The sequence below is a fragment of the Pseudomyrmex gracilis genome, unplaced genomic scaffold (genome assembly GCF_002006095.1).
Source record: "Pseudomyrmex gracilis isolate BER0280 unplaced genomic scaffold, ASM200609v1 scaffold_315, whole genome shotgun sequence".
In the NCBI taxonomy this organism is placed as follows: Eukaryota; Metazoa; Arthropoda; class Insecta; order Hymenoptera; family Formicidae; genus Pseudomyrmex; species Pseudomyrmex gracilis.
In genome coordinates, this window is record NW_018020899.1 from 49,036 (window position 1) to 70,230 (window position 21,195).

Genomic DNA, 21,195 nt, shown 5'->3' on the forward strand with positions numbered 1-21,195 from the left:
TGATGCACGCTTATTCGCGGATCTTTGTTAATTAAAATCTCGGTAACTATTGCGAATCTAGCAAAATGGTATAGAACTTTTCACCTCAGTTTTATTCCTTCTACCTGACTACGAGAGATGTTAAACCAATTCTGGGACACCCTGTATATATGCATTGTCTCAAATATAAACTTTGTTAAATTTACAGTCAATATTTCGTATTTCGCCACTGAAAAGTTTACGAAAGATAAAAAAAACGGAACTTTTTCGTTTCAATAGATAATTAAATATATTCTTTCTGTAAACGCTGAAAATGGATATATGTATATAGAAACCCAACAACACAAAATACAAAAAAAAGTTGCGATGAGTGTAAAATGCAAATACGCGAGATCGTGGGAATTATTAATCCAAATTAGGTTTGGATGCTTGTGTAAGATGTTTTTGAAGAGCGTGAGGTTAAAACAAGTTAGAAGAGCTCTGCTCGATTTTGATAGAATTTGTTATAAGTCGGTGTACGAGCATCGCGTAAAAATCATATCGCACACGATACTTTCTAAGTTTAAAGGTTGGGTTTCTAAAACTTTTCGATTTCTTGATACAAGAAGCTTACCTTTCATCCAAAAACATTTTTTTAAACATTTTTTGTACATAATGTAACATTAATTATATAACTTTTTTTTATTCTTCTTCGTAAAATATTATAATGAAAGGAAAGCGGCCAATTCGAGACAATAATCCAGATCTTTGGGTTAGTAAGCTTCTTATTTTGGAAAAATTTTTGACAAACTTTCGGCCCCCGACAGATTCAGTCGCGCTAGTTGTTGTTCCGTTTTGTTTTTTCGGGTCCTTATTGCCGAGACTTTGATATTGCGTGTTATTGACGCGCGACTGATGGACTGAGTTCTTCCTATATCTGCGAATCTTCCTTATACACTGAAGAAGATCCAAATTAGGGGTCGAAACGTTTGTCAAAAATTTTTCGAAATAAAGAAGCTTATTGACCCAAAGATCTGGTTATTGCCTCGAATTGGCCACTTCCATTATTAATTATATTTATACTTATGTTATTTCATCTAAAACTGACAAAACGGAACGCAGTCGTAACTGCTAAGCTATAGCTAAAGTTTCTAAATTATTATTTGGCTATATATTTCATTTAAATTTTAAATAATTGATGAGCTTGTATATCTGTGAGCTCACTGCATTCAGAATCAACGTATTGTACACTGAACACAGGACATGTCTTATATGAAAATTCGAAGTGTGAATTTCTACACATTTATCATGATGCAGCTGATTTTGATATTATGATTTAGTGAAGGAAGAGATATGTATTAATATATATTCACTCTAATTTCTATCAACCGTCTCTCGTGGTCTTCTTATCATCAACAATTCAGATTATTCATTATTTCTGTAAAACAGATTAATATGACTACTAATTGCACTAATTGTAAGCACAGTTATATAGTTGACATCATTGTACACACTAAATTTGTAAGCGCAGTCATATATTTTAATTGAAACATGTACCACGAAAAGGGTTAATAGCAATTTCGGCCAGTTGAGAGATATCAGAATGTAGCGACAAAAATATAAAAAAGATATGTAAAATGCATGTAATATAAAGAGAGAGAGAGAAAAAGAGAGAGAGAGAGAGAGAGAGAGAGAGAGAGAGAGAAAAAGAAAGAAAAAGACATGCGACTCACCAATGCCTGGGCGGCGCTCTGGTGCTGCAAGCAAGAAACATTCAGTTACAATAACGATCAGTTAATGTTCCTTAGCTAGCTTTGTGATAACAGTAACAACAAACAATTCAACAATAAATGCGGTGCTTATGAAAGCTTGAACATTGACTAGTAACACAGACAACATCAAGAAAAATATGTGAGACTGTAGTGAGCCAGTAAGTTAAAGAAATTTGTTATTGCGACTTTTGCACTTATGTGTAATAAAAAAAAAAAATTCTAAACGAGAAGATATGTGTTTTTAAAATAATGCAAGCAATTTGTGATATTTTGGATATTCTCTTGTTTACATAGTTTTTTTCTAAACGTCATTGTTATTTTCATGAAGCAGCCGCACGTCGTCGCAAGCTTGTACAAAATGCCGTAAATTCTGTATCAAATAAAATGCGTACGTTGTGTTGCACATCACTGTCGATACGGCTCGAATAATGTGAAGCGACAGTGACGATAACGAATTATCTTTCTGACGCGTCAATTAAAATGCACAGTGATCGATCTCAATCATTATTACATACTTTGATCCTAAATCATGTAATTTTTCAAATGTGTAGTACATCGCGCGTATAGAAGAGTGCATCCGATTACAATTGACTGTGTGATTCCAAAATAAAAAGTACTTTAAATTGTTTCACATCACAAACTTTTGTCAAACCGCGCAAAATTATTTTTCAGAAACATACGCATTTTCACTGTAAAAAGAAAAGGAACATAGCGCGTTTCTTCTTTCTAGGATACGCATATAATATAACTTTGATTTTGTAAGGGCAAGACCGAAAGAAAATTTTTTAATTCCACAGTGAAATGAGAAAATGAACATGGTAGTGATAAAATTCGAAGCCATACTGTTATTGTAAATGCGGTCGTGGCGTATGCGGCCACAGTAGCCTTTGACCGGTTATATTTATCAGTTACCTATCTCGCACGACTCCACTGTTGTATTTTTGCTCGTATACTCGCAAAAGAGAGCGCGTCATGTGCAGTTCGCGCATTACACACATAAAAATATTTGTTCGCGCACTGTCACGAGCAGACTCTGTGTAACTTGTTTCGAGATTTAGTGTTTTTTTACGTAGGTATAAAAAAAAAAAAAAAAAAAGAAAAAGTCGAAAGTGAAGTTTATTTCGCGACGGTAGAATAAGACAAAACAATAATGTCACATAAGATATGTATGTACAAAATTGGGTAAGTATACAGAATAGGGGAGCCCCCTCCGATCGGCTTCTCGTTCACATATATTGCAAATATGACCTTCCTGAGTACGTTTCTAAAAGTTTTAGCCGTCGCTCATTGTTTATAAAAAAGTTATGATCAATAAAAGTTTCATAAATAAATCTTTTTTCCCGAAAACGTGTACATTTTTGTGTGTTGAAAGCATGTAGGCAGGGGGGGCTGCGCCCCCCCGCAGGTGGAGGGGCTTCGCCCCTCCCTCCTGCTCCCCCATTGGAAAAAAATAGAAAACGACTTCTGATTAGGTGTCGTTAAAAATCACGTACATACTATCGACATGAAGCGACCTGTAATCGGAAGTCGTTTTCTATTTTTTTTCGTGGGGGGAGCAGGGGGAAGAGACAAAGCCTCTCTACCTGCGGGGGGGCGCAGCCCCCCTGCCTACATGCTTTCAACACACAAAAAATGTACATGTTGTTGGGAAAAAAGATTTATTTATAAAACTTTTTTTGATCATAACTTTTTTATAAACAATTAGCAACGACTAAAACCTTCATATTGTTACTCAGAAAGGTAATCTTAATAATATGTGAAAGGTAATCTTAATAATATGTGAACGAGAAGCCGATCGGAGGGGGCTCCCCTATTCTGTATATTTACCCAAAATTGTTATAAGAAAAGAAATAACCATAACACATTTCAAGAAAATGTAAGATGCACCGCGCGTTTGATTGGAGATAAGTTTAAGTTTCTCGAAAAGCGCGACGTCTCTCGACCAAAATCAAATGACGCAGAAAACATTGTATTGAAACACTTATTAAAAGCTCTTGCTTTGGGATACAAATTTCACATAGACGCAAACGAGTAATGAATTTACGTCGGGTTACTGTCACGTCTTGGGAAGAGTAAAAAAAAAAAAGAATTTGAAAGAATAATAAACGATGAATGTTTATAACAGCGGAATGAGAGAGTGACAAGATATTATTTAATCTACAGGGGCCTTTTTTTGCAAATACAAAGTAATTGATTTATAAAAAAAAGAAAAAACTTTAAAGCACATTCTGTAGCGATGTATGTACAGAAATTGAGACAAGTTTCACAACATGCTGCAGAGAAGTGAGAAAACATTGCCGAAGAAATGTCAAATATAAAAAGATAAATATGTAACAGAAAACTGAGACGGAGTCGGATTCTCGTATATTTTTGTGCAGAATATTCTCAAATAAATAATCTTTCGAAGAAAACGACTATTAAGCGACTATTAACAACGCTAACGCGTTTCGCAGCGCGATAGATTTGTCTCCAATTAATGTATTAATTAATGTACTGTCTCCAAGTATCCTCCTCTCTTGGAAATAACATCGGAAATAGAATGAAACAATCGAATTGAAACGTGAAATCGATATTGTTGGCGATATGAAAAATGCAAAGAATAGGCAACTATATACCGAGCGATAAAGTGCAAAAATTAATAAGATCCAACCGGAACTTTCTATCTTAAAAATTGATCGCGTAAAAAAAGACAGCGATATAATTAAAATCATGTTTGTATTTTTGCTTGTAGAGTTTTAGCGAGAGACTGTGCTGAGAGATTGTGTGCTGAGTTACACAATGTTTGTCCCTGAAGTCACTGAACACATTCCGGCGAGTAATAATTAAATAAAATCGTCTTTTCGATAAACGCAATTACACAACTAAGCGCGACACTTATAGAGACTATATACTGGGATTCTTTTATCCAAGTTTGATTTCACATCTTACATCAAAGCAAATGAAATGTAAATTGAAATTTAAATGTTAAATTCAATTTATTTTGTTTGTTACTGGAAAAAGCAGCGAACAATGTTCCGTTTATTGCTGCTCAAATTTGATGAGGTTTGAAAGACAGTCTCTTTTATCAATTCTGTAACATAAACTTGTATAATATAAAGTGTGTTATGTCTATAATGTAATCTGATTGTTCTTCTCATTTCGTAAATTGAAAAACTTACAAAGAAAAGACAAAACGCAAAATAATATTCGGAAATATAACAAAAAAAGCTTTTTATATGTTGAACATTAACGAAACTTTGTGGAATTGTAAAATAAACACGTATAAGAGTCTATGTGTATATTCTTTTGTAAGATTAGTTTTATTGACATTCCGTAAAAGATTATTACGATCAAGCGCATTGCGCAAAGTTACTCTTTGATTAAGAATAAAGGAAGGTGCAAAAGAGCGATGTTGACCTACATCATGGCCTCACAAAAGCCGCATATATGTGTCACTTCGGAAGTAGAACTATCACTTTGTGGCCGGTGAAATTGCGTTCCAGCATGACTTGAGCTGTAACAATTACTAGCAATCCATTTGAACTGCGTTTGCGGATCTATTCGTATTGTTACAATTTAATTCAACACGTCTGACAATCTCTGTACGCTCGTAATTTTCATGTCCTATAATTTTCATCTTATTATCTTCCTCAAGAAATTTATATTCTTTTTCAGATATTTCCTCTTCCAAATATCGAGGACGATTAATTCTCAACTCCCGCTGCGGCGTACGAATTATTTTTTATTCTCTCTCTATCTCTCTCTCTCTCTCTCTCTCTCTCTTTTCTCGCCGAGACAAAAGAACAGATTATAACGAAAGATTTACGACGACAATTAGGACGCTGATCACAAGCACATCGATCAGGTCAACTTATATCGCGCTCGCGTACTTGAAGGAATAACATTTCGAAAGCAGTCCAACCGTACAATCTTGCCTGAGAGACAGAGAAGGGAAGTTTGCGCTCGTGAAGTGTCGCTCAAGGACGAGATCGTATATATTTTAATAAACGATCGATGTTTTTAAGTAACAAAGATATCATGGATTGTGTGTGTGCAGAATATCAGCAGATTATATATCACGTAGATCTAGCGGTTATCAATTACCGAAGCTTCTATCGGAATAACGCTTTCAGGAATTTCAAGAATTTTCATACATTTTTTTATTTTTAAAGAAGCCCGATAAAGCCAATGTGTAGCGACATACGCGAACTATTAACCATTATGTAGTCGTTACTGAATGAAGTTATGTGACTAAAAATTGTTAAAGAAATTTTTTTCTCGTATCCAGATTTGCTTTTTAAGTTCGACGCTGTAAAGTGCTTGAATCAGGATGAGCGTCAAGTATATCTTTAGAAATATTAAGAAGAGGAGAGAGGAACGTCAGCTTTTTCATCGCGTTCAAAAAACAGTTGCGAAGCGCGACTCGGGTTTGATTAGGCCGAGAACTTGTGACTCGCCTCTAACGATTTGCGCGCGTCATTATTTCACTACAGCCACGTTCCACTTAGCGACACACTCACACTCGGGTACAATTACAGCTGACCCGCCGAGTCTGCGGATTATTGTTCAATTTGCTCGGCGCCATCTCGTAACGAGGCCGCGCCGTCGATATTTCCATATTTCCGCCGTGAAAACTCCCGTTTTCTGCGCCAAAAGTCTCACGTCGGCGACATATTCCGACAACGACGAGACTTTTGTCCAGATGATCGTCTTTGTTCTATCGCGAACACATCTCTTCTTTCGTAGATAAAATAGATGTTCCCGCAAAAACGATAGTTTAACACGAATTGCAAATTCGCCGGTTTAATGTGTATTGCTTATTAATTCCTTAATCAAATACTAATTAGGATTATAATGCCTCTAATACATATGTAATCTGACGTACACTAGCGATCAAAAATTCGCGGAACAGGCGCGTGGAGACCATTCCTCTTGCTCTTAGACCTCCGCGTCAATTCTGCAAATTTTTGAGTGCTAGTGTACACGTAATACATATCCAATAGCTGAAAGATTATGCAGAATACCTCCAATAATTTTCTAGAAATTAGTATTCTTTTTTCAATTACAGTATTAAGTGGATTATTTTCAACGATCGCTGTGAAATATTTGTATATTCTCTACATACACGCACAGTATATATAAGCATACACACACACACACATGTATATATACAATATATTAGTAATGGAAGATCTGTGAAACGGGATGAGAATGACATTGTACTAAAAAAAGATTAAAGAAATACGTGCTCGATGACAGCACACAAAGGAAATACGTACTCAGTGTTCGACAGAAAAGTAGGTCGAGGTTTTACAAGAAACCAATATGGTTGTTAATTATGATGTGCTATATACTATGTAAAAAAGGCGCAAAGTCACCGTGTAAACGTCAGTTGCATTAATACTTCCAGCGGATGCTGTATTTCTATCTCCGCATTAAGAAGTGCAGCTGCAAAACTATATATAATAGAAGTTTCTTGGTTAAAGAGCTTGCGTAGTATTTGTATTCCGGTTGACGACGATAAAACAAAAGTATAAAATGTGCGTTAAGAATCAGTCATTTCTCTCGATGTTTATTGTTGCCGCTTTTTTTTTTGCGACGCTAATTGATTTTTCGTTATTTGTGTCGCAACTTTGACACTACGCGATTACATGATAATATTTTTTATAATTTGCAGATGAGATAATTTTTCAAAAAAACAAATAAAAATGTATGTGTGTGTGTGTGTGTGTATTGTAATATCGATGGAGCGCGCTATGCGCGCGCGCTTGTGTTCTAGTAAAACAAAAAATATAAAGGAGAGAGATTATCCGCGTGAAAATAATGATCGTATTAGCGGCAATTAGAAGCGTGACTTATCGTTCAAAATGCGAAATTATTGCAGCGAGATATACGGAGATATATTGCAAAGACATAATGCAGAAATATGCGATTGTATAAAAAAAACTCTATGCTCAGTTGCGCGCGCACAACGCGTTAATAATCTAATCGATGTACTCATTTACTATATTTACAAATTCATAATCTGTTACGCTGTGATAAACGATTGAATAAAGAAAAAAGCGCGCGATTTAACATGCAAGATACGCCAAATTGTTTCGAATGTGTTATCAAAGCTGTATTTTATCGTTCATTGTGTATTTCCGATCGAATTAATCAATAAACGACAAATTATATTTGTATGTAAAATAAACTGTTGAAGATATATATTAATATAAATCTTTCTGTGCCGAAAAACTTTATCATTGTCGCAAACAAAAAATAAAATACTGTTGTGTGTGTAACGTGATAAACAATATTTTAAATCCACTTCAAGCGAAGCAAAAGAGACGGTGGATAAAAAATTTCAAGCAAATATATGTACCCACACTCTTGCACTCTTTTAAAGCACTTAGCTCGAAGCTATTAACTTTAACATCTCTCTGTGCGATGTAATAAATCAAAAGTGACAGAGAATTAAGATATCACTCGAAATATTTTCACTTTACTAGAAATAAATCCCTACCGTATTATTCTTAATCGTTCTTTGATAAATGCTTACACATATTACATGTTGATTTGTATTTTAAAAATTATTTATAATGTTCTTTACTAAATTGCGTATTTTATATAATTATAGTGCGTAAATATTTCCAAACGCATTTTTTCTCCAACAATATCAAAACAAAATTATCGCTAATGATTTTTAAACAACATTTGTGGCGGTTAGTGCACGTTTCTCCTGTGCCAAAGTAATTAATAACCATTACGAATCTTTGCGGAAAAATTCTCATTTCAAGAACACGGGCCGTTCAAAATTTGAAGACTTGCAAGTTGATGGCTAAATTCGTGGCGTCTCATCCGTAAATTTTTTCTCTATTTATTTTTCAAAATTTTTTTTCTACTGTACCGTCGCATTATGTAATGCCTCCCGCGTGTGTGCACATCTATATATTTTGTCTGTTATAGCTCCAATAAAAAAAGAAAAAAAGAACGAAAAGCGAAACATGCCGACGGTTGCAGCAGGGCGTTTGCCGTACGCAAGGTTGGAAGCACGCGGAAGAACCTCTGTCGAATCGATTCGTCGACGACGACGACGGGCGGAGAGAACCCCGGTACACACTGCAATGCCGTAACTTCTTGAAGCAAGATTTCAGAAGGCAGAAAATAAAGAGAACGCGAGATGTTTTTTTTTTTTTTTTTTTCAAAAGAGTGCGCGCGAGAACGAAAAGAGAGACACGAGAAATTTTATCGAGAAAGAACCGCCGCCGCCGCCGCCTCCGCCGCCACTGTCGCGACAGCAAAAACGCTCATCCGGCGTAATTATTGGACTCTCTGATGTTCTTATAAATCTTTTGCGGCGGAATAGAATTTAAAGTGCGCCCTCAAAACGCGCGCGTTCCCAGCCTTCGCGCATGGTCTCCATATATTAATTAAGTTTTTAATCATTCTGTTACTCCAACCGCGCCGCATATTTCGCGCACGAGATTCTCACACGGCATATATTATATTACATGGAAAGAACAATAAAGCTAACAGACAGACGGTTTACGAATGTCAATTGGTTCGTATGTTAAATGATACATCGCGCGCGCAAATTCATTCCGGTTGAACAATATCTCTTTTAACGAAACCATTGAAATAACAAACGATACTTTTGTACGCAAGTCAAAGTTTGTATTTTATATCAATTTGCTTTTCGTCAACGATTTTGTAAAACCGATTACGATGCGTGAACATCGAAGATAATTAAACTCTTTTTTCCTTAGTATAAATAACTCATAAATTGCTACGAATACGCTCTTTTTATTACATAACTGTATATTGTGTAAACAACTAGCAAGAGCGGCAAAGAGATACCGCTCCTATCGCGTCCCCTGATCTTGCTTTAATCGTCACAAGTACGTGATATTACACGCAAAATTAGTTCAGTACACCTGATATTAATAGACACAACGATATCAGTGTCTAATTATAATCTCGGACGCACGTTTACCACATATACGACAGGAAAAAAAAAACTTTTGAGCGAGATAGCAACACTTTGCACGCAAAGTGTTAAACGTCATGTTGACGCTGATATGCGTATAGAATATGAAACACAATTATCAACTAACCGTGCAACGCGAGTATTTAGTATTGTTATTGTTTTGAATTATTTCGATAAAAAGTTTAGATGCTGCAAAGTATTTTAATATTTGAGAGAATAATCACGCATGAGACGCAATGTAATAACACAATTCGATAATACACCTGTACGTGTCTTTTAATTGCAATAACAGATTTAACGTTATTTTAAAAACAAATATCACGTATGCCTACGAAATAATTTTTTATAATATCAAAATTAGTTTTTAAAAACGATTTACACACCGCTTTTAAAATTGGTGGCAAAATTAAGGCAAGCACATAGCGATAAGTTTGACGCAGGCAATTTCGGAAATCCATCATTTGCCTCAATCGAATGCAATTATCAGAGTCACGGCCCTTTAATAATCATCCGGTCGATGTATCAGTAAGAGAAATATAACGTACACAACAAACTTGGTGTTTCGCGTGATTGACGGGAGGGAGTTTCCGTGTTACAGAATATACGTAGTGGGAATAATGAAAGGAAGAGAGAGACAGAAAGAAAAAGAGAGAGGCGAAAGAGAGGAGAGAAAGTAAACTAAATACAGGACCGCAAAATTAACAGAAAACAAAAATTGCTGGCGGTCGATATTGCGTCAATACCGTCATTTTGTCACACTTCAGTATTTTTAGTTTCCGTGACAATTATTTTTTTGATTTTGAAAGAATTAAGAAGAATTAAATTTCACTTAAGCCTTTTCCAAGATGTAAATGACACCAGAGAGAAACGACAAAAACAGATTTCGTATCTCAACTTCGATCGAAGATCGTTCATATTTCCGAATTACGTATTTTTGCCAGTATATATTAGAAGATTTAGAACTTTACGTAATTATTGCGAAGTCACATTTTTCTTTGTTACGTGTATACAATTATTATAATAAAAAAACTCTATTTTGATATCCAACAAAAATTACGAACGCGCGTTTTAAAACGCGCATACAATACGCAAATGTTTGTCAATAAAACGCGATAATGTAAATATGTTTCAGAAACGTGGAATATTCATAATAAAAATCTACGTCTCACTTATGTTCTCTGATATGAATGTGATTATATAATTTTTACGACGTAGATAAAGAGTATTAAGTTTTTTGAGCAATTCACATAATAAAGATCAATGTCAGTTCTGTTCGAATCTTCAAAATACGAAAACTTGCGAGAGAGAAAAAGAGAGAGAGAGAGAGAGAGAGAGAGAGAGAGAGAGACAAAAAACCTTGGAAATTTTTAATATAAACTTGAGATATCATGGCATATTGTTTTCTGTGCACGATATATAGATTCCATTTTTATTGATAACCTTAGAGATTTGCTGCCACTTTTAAAACTAGTTTCTCCAGCTTAATTTAAAGTTTTTGCAAAATGATATATCAGACGTATGCTATTGTGTATGTGTTTCAGAAAAATACTGGGTTAGACTGATGTTTAATCCCGTCCTCCTTTCAGCGATCTTGATCAAAGTAGCTTTATCTCTTTTCCGGAATTATATTATGTATAATAACATACCCTTTTTTCCATAACTGATTTTTCTTTGATTCGACATCTCGTTTCAATATTCCATATAGGATTCAAAATCGATTGGCGCAAAAATGCCTTCTCGCAGAATGTTTGCTCGAAAGATTCTCAATCATTCAGTTTTGCAGGGCGGATAATCTATAATGGTCGTTACGAAAATGAAAGAATATTCGTTAAAATGCCAACGTAGGTGTGTAAAAAGAGACGCGCGCTCTACATAAAGTTTTCGTCTTTATCTGTGATTGTAGATTATTCGTCGCGATTCTTCCGAATCACTCGTAACCGAGTGATGAGTCAAATACAGAACGACGAAAAACAAATCCGCACTCACCAATATCGATAACACTATCGGCGATATACACAATAATAAAATAAAACGTAATTCTCGTCACACACGTGTTGACGCCAACTAGGCGAGTTATTAAGCTAGTAACTGAATGTGATCGTTGTCACAACAGCTAGTTTTCCCATGTCAAGTTTCTCTCTACGTTTTGTATAACATCGGGGGTACGCGCGTATTGTACATTAGAGTAAGGGCACTCTTTCACGACAGGTCAAAGAAACTTCAACGTGAAGCTAGAGAAGCTTACTGCCTGTGACGTCTCTGACGACCTTGAGTACGCGTCTTTCTCCGCTTATGAATCGTGGTGGCTGTCGCAGTCCGAGATACCATTGCTACGACAAACGCTAATCAATGTATACTTATAGCTTTTAGACGCGCAAAGATGACCGAAATACCGGCTTTTGTTGCGATAATCATCTTTGCATTAGGATATTTTCGCGTGTGTATGACCGCGGAAAAAAAGAATCGATGTAGCTGTGTTATTTGCAATCGCCACTAGACGCATCGAACAAATCAATACGTCTCGAATATAAACCTTGCATTTCGCTCTTAAAGTAACGTGTATATATATATATATATATATATATTCTGAGAATTGGAGATAGATGCTTTAAATAGAAAAGCGAGCTATCTTTATTAGTGTCATTCTCGATGTTACACAACTTGATGATTTTGTCAAAAAAAAAAAACAAACAAATAAAATACAGATATTATATATGAAACAGCGATGACTGTAAGTGTTAACTTTAATCGTTACGCGAAATCCCATAGCAGCAAAAAAGAAAAAATATATTTTGAGAAAAAATATCGTGTTGTAGTAATCAATACATCTCGGTATCTCTCCCTTGGCCTACATGCGGGAGGTAAGCGGGTCAATCCGTCACTCCTGTCCTGAACCATGACTGATATCGTTCGAAATGCATTTAGAGCTAACGCAATTTTATTCTACAGATTGAATCTGTTTTTCTCAAAGAATCGAGATTACGTAAAGTACAGAAGTACTTAAAATAATTATATTTATACACGTTCTTTCTTATAGACAATATAAAATATTGTCGACAGAGTGTGTGTTTGGTAATTTAAGATTTATTTAAAGCATTTTGCGCTAAAATCACATACTTCGATCCATCGAATTATTTATTGTTTAATTTTTTTAAATAAAATAAATCGCGGGAGAAAAAAGAAACTCACTCATCGGCGCAAAGTCAAGAGCAGTTTGGTTATTCATTTTTCATAAAAGTTCCGCGATTTGATCAAGGTCATTATTTGTCCACACTGTTTTCCAAGTCTTACTCGTTATACTTTCGCCTCAAAACACAAAATGTAAGAAAAATTTGCAAAAAAAAAAAAAAAAGGTAAACGTCCGTCCACGAGACAAAACAACAGTCGTGCGAGAAAGTGAAGTCACGCGACGCTATGCTCCTCCATGAAATATAAAGTCACAGTAGTAACGAAAGGGATAAGAGAGAGAAAGAGAGAGAGAGAGAGAGAGAGAGAGAGAGAGAGAGAGGAGGGAAAAAACCGTGTGTAAAAAAGCGGTGGGATGTGCACATAGCAGTGTAACGTGTATTTATATAAAAAAAAGGAGGTAGGAAAAAGAAGGTGGGAAAAAGGAGAGTTGATGGATAGAAAGACATGAAGCGATACAGGGACAGAGCGAGAGAGAAATTGCAGAACAAGACAGACTGATCGATCGGTGTAAAAGTGGACGGAGACAGGGTCAGACATTTTCCTAGATCGCGGTATATAACGCGATCAGTCGCGGTTTACATTCCGTACATACCGAGGGCATCAGCTGATCGGTAGACCTGACCCGGGTCACTCTGTTTCTGTAGATTATCCTTTTGACGATTTTCTCCACCGGTTTGTTCCATTTCATGAAGCTCACATATCCCAAGTAGAATCCGAAAAGCACGAGCGCCTCGTACCAATGTATGTAACTGTCGCGGAAGAAGTAGATCAGAGTGATTAGACTGACACTGTAGAAAGAGCAGTCGCGAAATAGAGGCCACCATGTGAGCGTCAGCACAGTACGCGAGAATATAGCGCACATGCCGATTACGAAGAGGATGTTGAATACGGCGGAGCCGACGATAGTGCCGATACCGACGTCGTCGAATGACACGAACACGCCTATTATCGATGTGAAGAGTTCGGGCGCCGATCCACCGGCTGCCATGAAAGTCGCGCCGGCTACGTCGTCGGCTATTTCGAGTTTCTCAATTATCACGTCCAGCGACGGTACAAAGAACTCATCGCAAACGATCGCTAACGCGACGAACATATACACTACGCCGAGTATGTGAAGTAACACCGCACCGCGGCGTCGTTGCTCGGTGGTGAACAGATCTTCTGGGAAGAGCGGCCTCTTAACATCGGTTTCATTTTCATAAGTTCTATTGTCAATTCCCGCGGCACCACTTATGTTGTTATTGTTGTCATTCACCTGCACGTTGGTGCCGTTGCGCACCAGAACGGGCATCGCTGTGCTGCTCGTAGTGGTGGGAAACATGATCGGGTTGCTCGGGGCCGGTCTGTGGCCCCAGGACGACGAGGGACCCACCACAAAGGCCAGAACCGCGGAGAGTAAAGTCACCACCACCAATCGGCGCCTCCGCCTCCAACACGTACGCCGATCACCGCCCGTCGCGATCATCGTCGTTGTCGTCGTCGGCGGTGGTGCTGCTGTTGGTGGTTCGCACCCTCGAGGATGTTCGCCGTTGTTAGCGAAATCTCCGCCGTCTTTCTCCTCCTTCGCCACCTTCTTCTTCTTCGCCGTCCTCCCCGGCGTCCTCCACCCTCTCTCTGGCCACCTCCGTCCCCTCCGCCGCCAGCACCACCTCCGACTTCTCTACCACCTTCTTTTGCGTGTCGTATCGTGTCGCGCCGCGAAGGTACGACAGAAGAGCCGTACTAAGGCTGGGTCATGCTGGAGCGCCGACGAGGAGCGGCTTCTTCAACCGATATCTTCCTCTGGATGGACCTACCTCTGCGTATATGACTCCGCGCAGTACTCGATCCACTATGACTATAATTCCTCTTCCGTTTCTCTTCGTTTTCCGCACTGCGTTCTTTTCTTCTTTCTCACTGTGCCGTGCCTCAACGATTTTTTTTTTTTTTTTTCACTCGATGATTACGACGTACTCGAGAGAATTAGTTCGCGGCGGATACTACAATTACTGCTACTGTTACCAACGTTGGTGTATGCCAATACTACGAACTGACTCGGATATCTGACACGACCAATATCCTCCTGCTCCCCGGCGGCGTTGTCTTCGTCGTCCTCGTCGTCGTCGTCGTTGTTGTTGTTGTTGTCGTTGTCGTCGTCGTCGTGGTCGTCGTCGTCGTGGTCGCGGTCGTCGTGGTCGTCGTCGTCGCCGTCGTGGTCGTCGTCGTCGTCGTCGTCGTCGTCGCCGCCACCGTCGGCGTCGCCGTCGTCGTCGTCGTCGTCGCCGTCGTGGTCGCTAGGATGCGGTGGATGGTGCATATAACCCTAGATGGATATACAGGAGCAGCAGAACGGCGCCCCCGCCGCGATGCCCGCCCGCTGCACACTGGAACAACCCTGTTCCGTTCCTCTCTCTCGCTTTGCTTCTCTCCACCCCTCTTTCACCTTCTCCACCGAGACGCCGCACTGACTCCCTCCTTCTATCTCTTTTTCCCACTACACTCTCTTCGTCGGTCTCTTCTACTCGCCGCTGGTGTCTCTCCTTCACTCTTTCGATCGTCTTCCATTCTTCGTCCTGTTCGCCACGGACACCCCTTTCGACCCTCTTAACGTTAATCTTTCTCTCTCTTTTTCTCCTGTTCTTCTTTCGTTTTTAGCATCAGCCTTATAGCACCTCGCGCTTTATTCCAGTTGCGCCAGCGATCGCCCGCGGTTCTCTGTCCTCTTTTCTTTCAATTTTTATATATTGCCGTTTTTTTTCTACCGAAACATAACAAGTCTCTCTTTTGCGAGAGAAGCGAGAGATATTTCTCTCTGCATATATCTCATATCTTTATCCACCCATCTACCGTTTGGTATTCTACACTTTGCACTCCCTTCTCTGTCTCTTTTTGTCTTTGACATATATCTTTTGTCTCTCTCTCTCTCTCTCTCTCTCTCTCTCTCTCCTCCGAGAGATAGATTCTCCGATTTCTCTTTTCCGTGCAGGCTTTCTGCTTCCTCGCTCCGCGTCAGCAGCGTCATCCCCGTATTTCTCTCTTTTGCGCCACCCCGACAATCCCGTGCCTATCCAACTTCCAACCCCGCCGAAATCGCTCCTCGAGCATCGCTCTGTCTCGCTTCGCGGTGCGTCCCGCTGCCCTGAATTCCTCTCTCTTCTACTCGCCGAGATATCTGTACGTTCCTCCCCCGCGCGCGTTCACCCCACGAGAGAGATGGTAGGTCGTGGAAGTGGGAGCCTGCGCACGTGTGGCCACCCCTTGCCGGGGCCACCCGCTCGATATCGGAGAGTCGACTCTACACAACTTCACGTTTACGAATGCACGTATAACGGGTGTCACCCGGACGGATTCCAGCCGTCCGTACCGTACAGTGGCGTACGTGCGCCTGCCTTTGGCAGTTCAGCATTGACTACTTCTTACTCGAGGATCAAACACGCTATGAGGGGGAAAAACAGACGAGGCTTACCACCGAACAGACAATTTTCCGCGCCGGGGGACACGCAGGTGACTCGTTTTGATTCGAGCAATAAGAAATCGGATTCAAAGATCGATTTCTGCTCAGCGCCGAGGGGGTCGCGACCGTTTCTCCTCTCTGCGCGCACACACACGTCTTTCCACGTTTTAACTTACCTAAAACTTATACAAATAGGAGGATTTTAGGATATTTGAGACAACCTCGTTTGTCTTCAAAGTCGAAACAATCAATGGCGTATCTCTCTCAGCGTACATCTATAAAACATACGTTCTTTACATTCCACGCAGCCTTTCCTCTTATCGCGTTTGTCAATTGCGGATCAGATATATTTGAAGAGACTATATGCGCGTATCTAAGAAGAAAACGGGGAGGAATTTATCGAGAAGTTTTTCTCTTTTCGCGCTGTAATAATATCGAATATACGTTTGCTCTTTTCTCCCGCACATTTGTAATATTTCAGAGAAGATAAATTATTTTCTCACTCTTCTCCCCTATATATTTTATAGAAATAAAATTCTCAAAACATTATTTTACTTCTACGCTTCTGTTTTCTCCAAATCTGTAGATATATAATAGTTTAGATATTTGCCGCAAAACTTGCTTATAACAGTTTTGGTCCGATAAAATATTATTTGTTACATTCTATGAGTAACAATTTATCGGTTGTGTGAGATCCATGTTGCCACAATGCAACGCGTCGTATCAGAACTTCGATTTGCAATTGAATGTTATTTGTTTCAAAATACTTTCACACGCAAAAAACGCGTATTGTAAAAAAATAAACTTCTTTTCGAGACATTTGACTTCTCAAATTAAAAGTATTTGTTAACTTTATATTTTTATTCTTAGATCTTCTGATCACACACAAAAGAAGAGTAGCTTAATATTAAGCAATAAGTAAAGTTTAGTAAGTTGAGTAGCTTAACGAACGACTTTATGTCACGTCTATCCAACAATAAACGGTATTATTGTAGTTTACGCTATTATTTCGCACACAAGCCATTTTAAGCTGTCTACCGCGCGTGTTGCAGTAACACAAATATTCTACTTAATTCAGAGTTGCCAACCTAGAAAATATCTTCCGTACAAAAGCATGTTGTGATACAAATAAGTTTTGTTTTTTGAATTCTCCGTTTAAAGAAATAATATGTAATAATATAAACCCTTGTTGCTCTGTCTATTTGTCTCTCTCTCTCTCTCTCTCTCTCTCTCTCTCTCTCTCTCTCTTTTCTAATATAAATTAATAGTAGCTGGATATAATCATAAAATTTTTTTACAGATATTGAAGATATCTGTAAATAAATAAATTTCTATTATACTTTTATTATCTTTTTGCTTTGCTTGAAGAAGGACTAGTCGATAATATCGACAAAATGTGCAAAAACACAACAAACAGAAATAACGTATACAATAATTGTTTTACACGTGTAAAATTGTCATCATAAAATATTTGTACACAGTTAATCTGTCATGTAAAATATTGTTCTTCCTTTGTAGAATTTTCTCACGTAAACGTTTTCATGACTTTACGTTATTTATTTTTGCAAAGAAGCTATGTCTAATTGTTTCAGTGAAGTGCGCAATTGTCTTGATTCTCTTACAAGTTTAACTCGCTCGATTATTTATTCTCGCTTGATGACGAACTGCTATTTTAAAATCGCGTTTCGCGAGGAACACGGTTATTTCGCAAAACTTTAATGTCAAAGTAAGTCCAAACTCCGGTAGAGAATTTTCGATATAACGTTTAACTGACAAAGAAGCAGAAGAACTTGTCGAACGAGACGAGTAGCTCGGCTGCGCAACTCGTTTAACACTGTCGTGACAATTAAAGTGGTTAAAAAGCAAACGAACTTGAGCGCGGTAAAACTTGTATATTAATTAATTTTCTGTCATTGTTTATTAATTGTGACGGAGCAAATTTTCGATTCGCGATTCTTAGACAAATATAAAAGACCGGACGAGAAATTGCTACGGAGAGAACTTTGTGCAAAAGAAACGTTGTGTCTAGAGATAGGCATCCCTTTTTATAGATCACCTTCTTGCACAACCTTTTATTCTCGCGGTGATACCCTTAGACCTACTTTGTTATGCCCTAGAGGTCGTTATAGTTATTACGTGGCTGTCGACGAGACTTTCGAGCTTTCGTTCCCTTGTCTCAAGCCTGCATCCCGTTGACGAAAGATCTCGCGGGAAAGACGCAACTTGCCACAATGTCGTTTTACTTTAAACTTACAATTGGAATTAAAACAGAATTGTTTCTTAACACATTAAGAAAGTTTATGTAAAGCATAATTTTACAGAAAAGCGTGGTAAAAAAATACTTACATATACGTGACAATTTATTGCAATATTATTGTCACAATTTTTGACAATTTTGTATGCAAACGTAATCTGTTAAATATTTCTATCGCATAATAACTTGTTTGCACGCGTTGGTGACTGTTATATTAAAATCGCACTGTGCTGACTCAACCAAGCGTTTCAAACAATAAAGGTCAATCCATGCTTCTCTTGGCTTGTGCGTATCACTCATGGTCTATTACCCCTGTATCATATGGTTCTTTGCCAGATATTGAAAGCGTGACGCTTTAAAATTAAATTTACTATTGTCCTTGTGATAATTTGTCCAATTATACATAATAAAATATATTCTGCAATAAAACACACACGATCTCACAAAATATGTAATTATTGCGCAGACAATTAAACACAAAGCTATGCAAAGATGCTCAAATTAATATTAATATTTACGCAACAATATATATTTAATTTTTCACGTATAGATCACGAAAAAAACTCTCAAACAGCAGAATTGCACAATTAAGTTATTTCAAGTTTATAAATTTACATTTCGTTTTTCTTTAAATCAATTAAAATAAACATTTACACTAAAAATATATTTTCACAAAGAAAAGAGGAACCTGTAAAACGATGATCGCACGCCCACGTATAAAATTATTGACGTGTAAAAGGAATCGCTACATAATTGTAATATACGCGTGGAGGAGTTGATCAAAGTCAGCGAGCCAAGTAAATAAAAAAGTTCAGAGAGACATTACATACATTTTTATAAAATTAATTAAAAGAAATATCTATCAAAAAATTATTTATTTTAATATAATTAATATTAACATTGCGAGCTTCATATTTATTATATCATCTCGCGGATCACGCACATGCGCTGCTACAGCAGTTCGCACAATTCTGTCGGTTTTAAGAAGCCATGGAAATACGAAATTTGTGATACACGAGCAAATATTATCGCGTTTATATGTTATGCGTCAATTGTTTATTCGCAAATATCAGATGGATATATACGAGCCCTTATCGTAACATCGCGCTTTTATATATCTATTCGTGCGTGAGATCATGTTCCGCGTACATGTTCTTCAGTGGGGTCTCCCTAGAGATCGAAAACCCATTTAAATGATCCTTCCAGTGTGAATGTTTTCCGTCAATTTCTAATCCCGCACATTTCGGCCTACATATATACATATACATATATATATTACATACCTAATAATGGTGCATCACGAGTAAACGTACTGCAAAAATTCTTCTTTTCGTAAAATAAAAACAAACATATTATATGTATGTCTTGTACAAATTAGTGCAATGTTTACTTCTCGCCAAAATTGATGGTCTCTATTCCGTTAATTAAGTTCATGTTTTAGAAGCCTATTTTCTTCTGACTTTAGTGTTTCTCGATATACGCCCGGCATCGAGAGCATTCTACGGTCACAATAAGTTTATAAGTGCACGGAACAAAGAAGTCGCGTCACGAAATTCATTTCGAGTTTGTTGGAAAATTAACCGATATCACGGAGAATTTATATATATATATATACGAAATTGTCTCTAATAAATATCTCTCTCTTGCTTCATTTTTTTGATAACACAAAATCAAGTATTTTATTGAATAATATATAGATTGCATACATCATCGCTTTAAAAGAGGAGAAAAAACAGAAGTTAGAGGAAAACAATTGTGTGATCATCAAATTAAAAAAAAATAATAAATACTTTCACTTCGCGGTGATATATATCTCGTGATAATATAACACGAATTGAAACTCGATTTGTTATTGAAATAAGATGAGTTTTAATCCGTTTCGATATTAAAAGGATATTGTATTAATATATCGCAGATAAAATTCATTTATCTTATTAAAGTTTTTGCTATTAAGAGCAATTGAATTCTGTAAAACAATCGGAACAAGGAAACAAATTCGGTATTATTTTATCGTGACATTTCAAACGCACTGTGCAATATTCAATTAGTCGTTCCAATAAATCAACGAACGCGCTATTTAGCCAACTTGACCATATATAAGCGCGAAAAGATTAAAATATATATATACACCTATATGTCTGTATGCAGGTAGCATATACATATATAACGTCGGAGTTATGATGTTTATCGAATATGTGCCTTTGAAAAATTCTCTTGATTAAGGTTAACCTTGCCCTTTTGACCGGACCAACAAATCCAGAACGTCGCGATATTACATCGAAACGCGATACGCGAGAGAACAGCCTATACATATACTACGTCACCTTCGAAAGTTTCGACGTCTTTCTAACCGAAAGGTGGAACCAACCCCATTATCGAACGTCCTGCTACGTTGTCCCTCTTTTCCTCTCTCGGCCTCTTGCTCCACCTATCTTCCTCGTGTGCGCATCTAACACAAACTACCCTGAAGAGTTTTGCCTCTCGAGATGGTAAATTCCTTCCTAAGTCTCCATTGCGTGGAGCCTGCCTTGACATCGGCAAAATTTCCCGTGATCGGTCCTTAATTATGTAACATAATGTTTCAGGAAAAATATGAATTTGCGCTTTTTCTCATTCTATTTGATCCTCCCTCCCTCTTTCT

The 21,195-nt window shown here is 37.7% G+C and overlaps 1 protein-coding gene across 1 annotated transcript in view; it reads right to left on the reverse strand.

The window, feature by feature from the left end:
* Window positions 1-15,011, reverse strand: part of LOC109860030 (sodium/potassium/calcium exchanger Nckx30C) — a 48,283-nt gene extending 33,272 nt beyond the window's left edge. Inside the window, exons 1-2 of the mRNA XM_020438869.1 lie at window positions 13,460-15,011; window positions 1,692-1,715 (exon numbers count right to left, since the gene is read on the reverse strand). Coding sequence (XP_020294458.1) covers window positions 1,692-1,715; window positions 13,460-14,332 — 897 coding nt within the window. The 5' untranslated portion in view covers window positions 14,333-15,011. The remainder of the gene's footprint in view (window positions 1-1,691; window positions 1,716-13,459) is intronic.
* Between the last annotated feature and the right edge of the window lie 6,184 nt (window positions 15,012-21,195).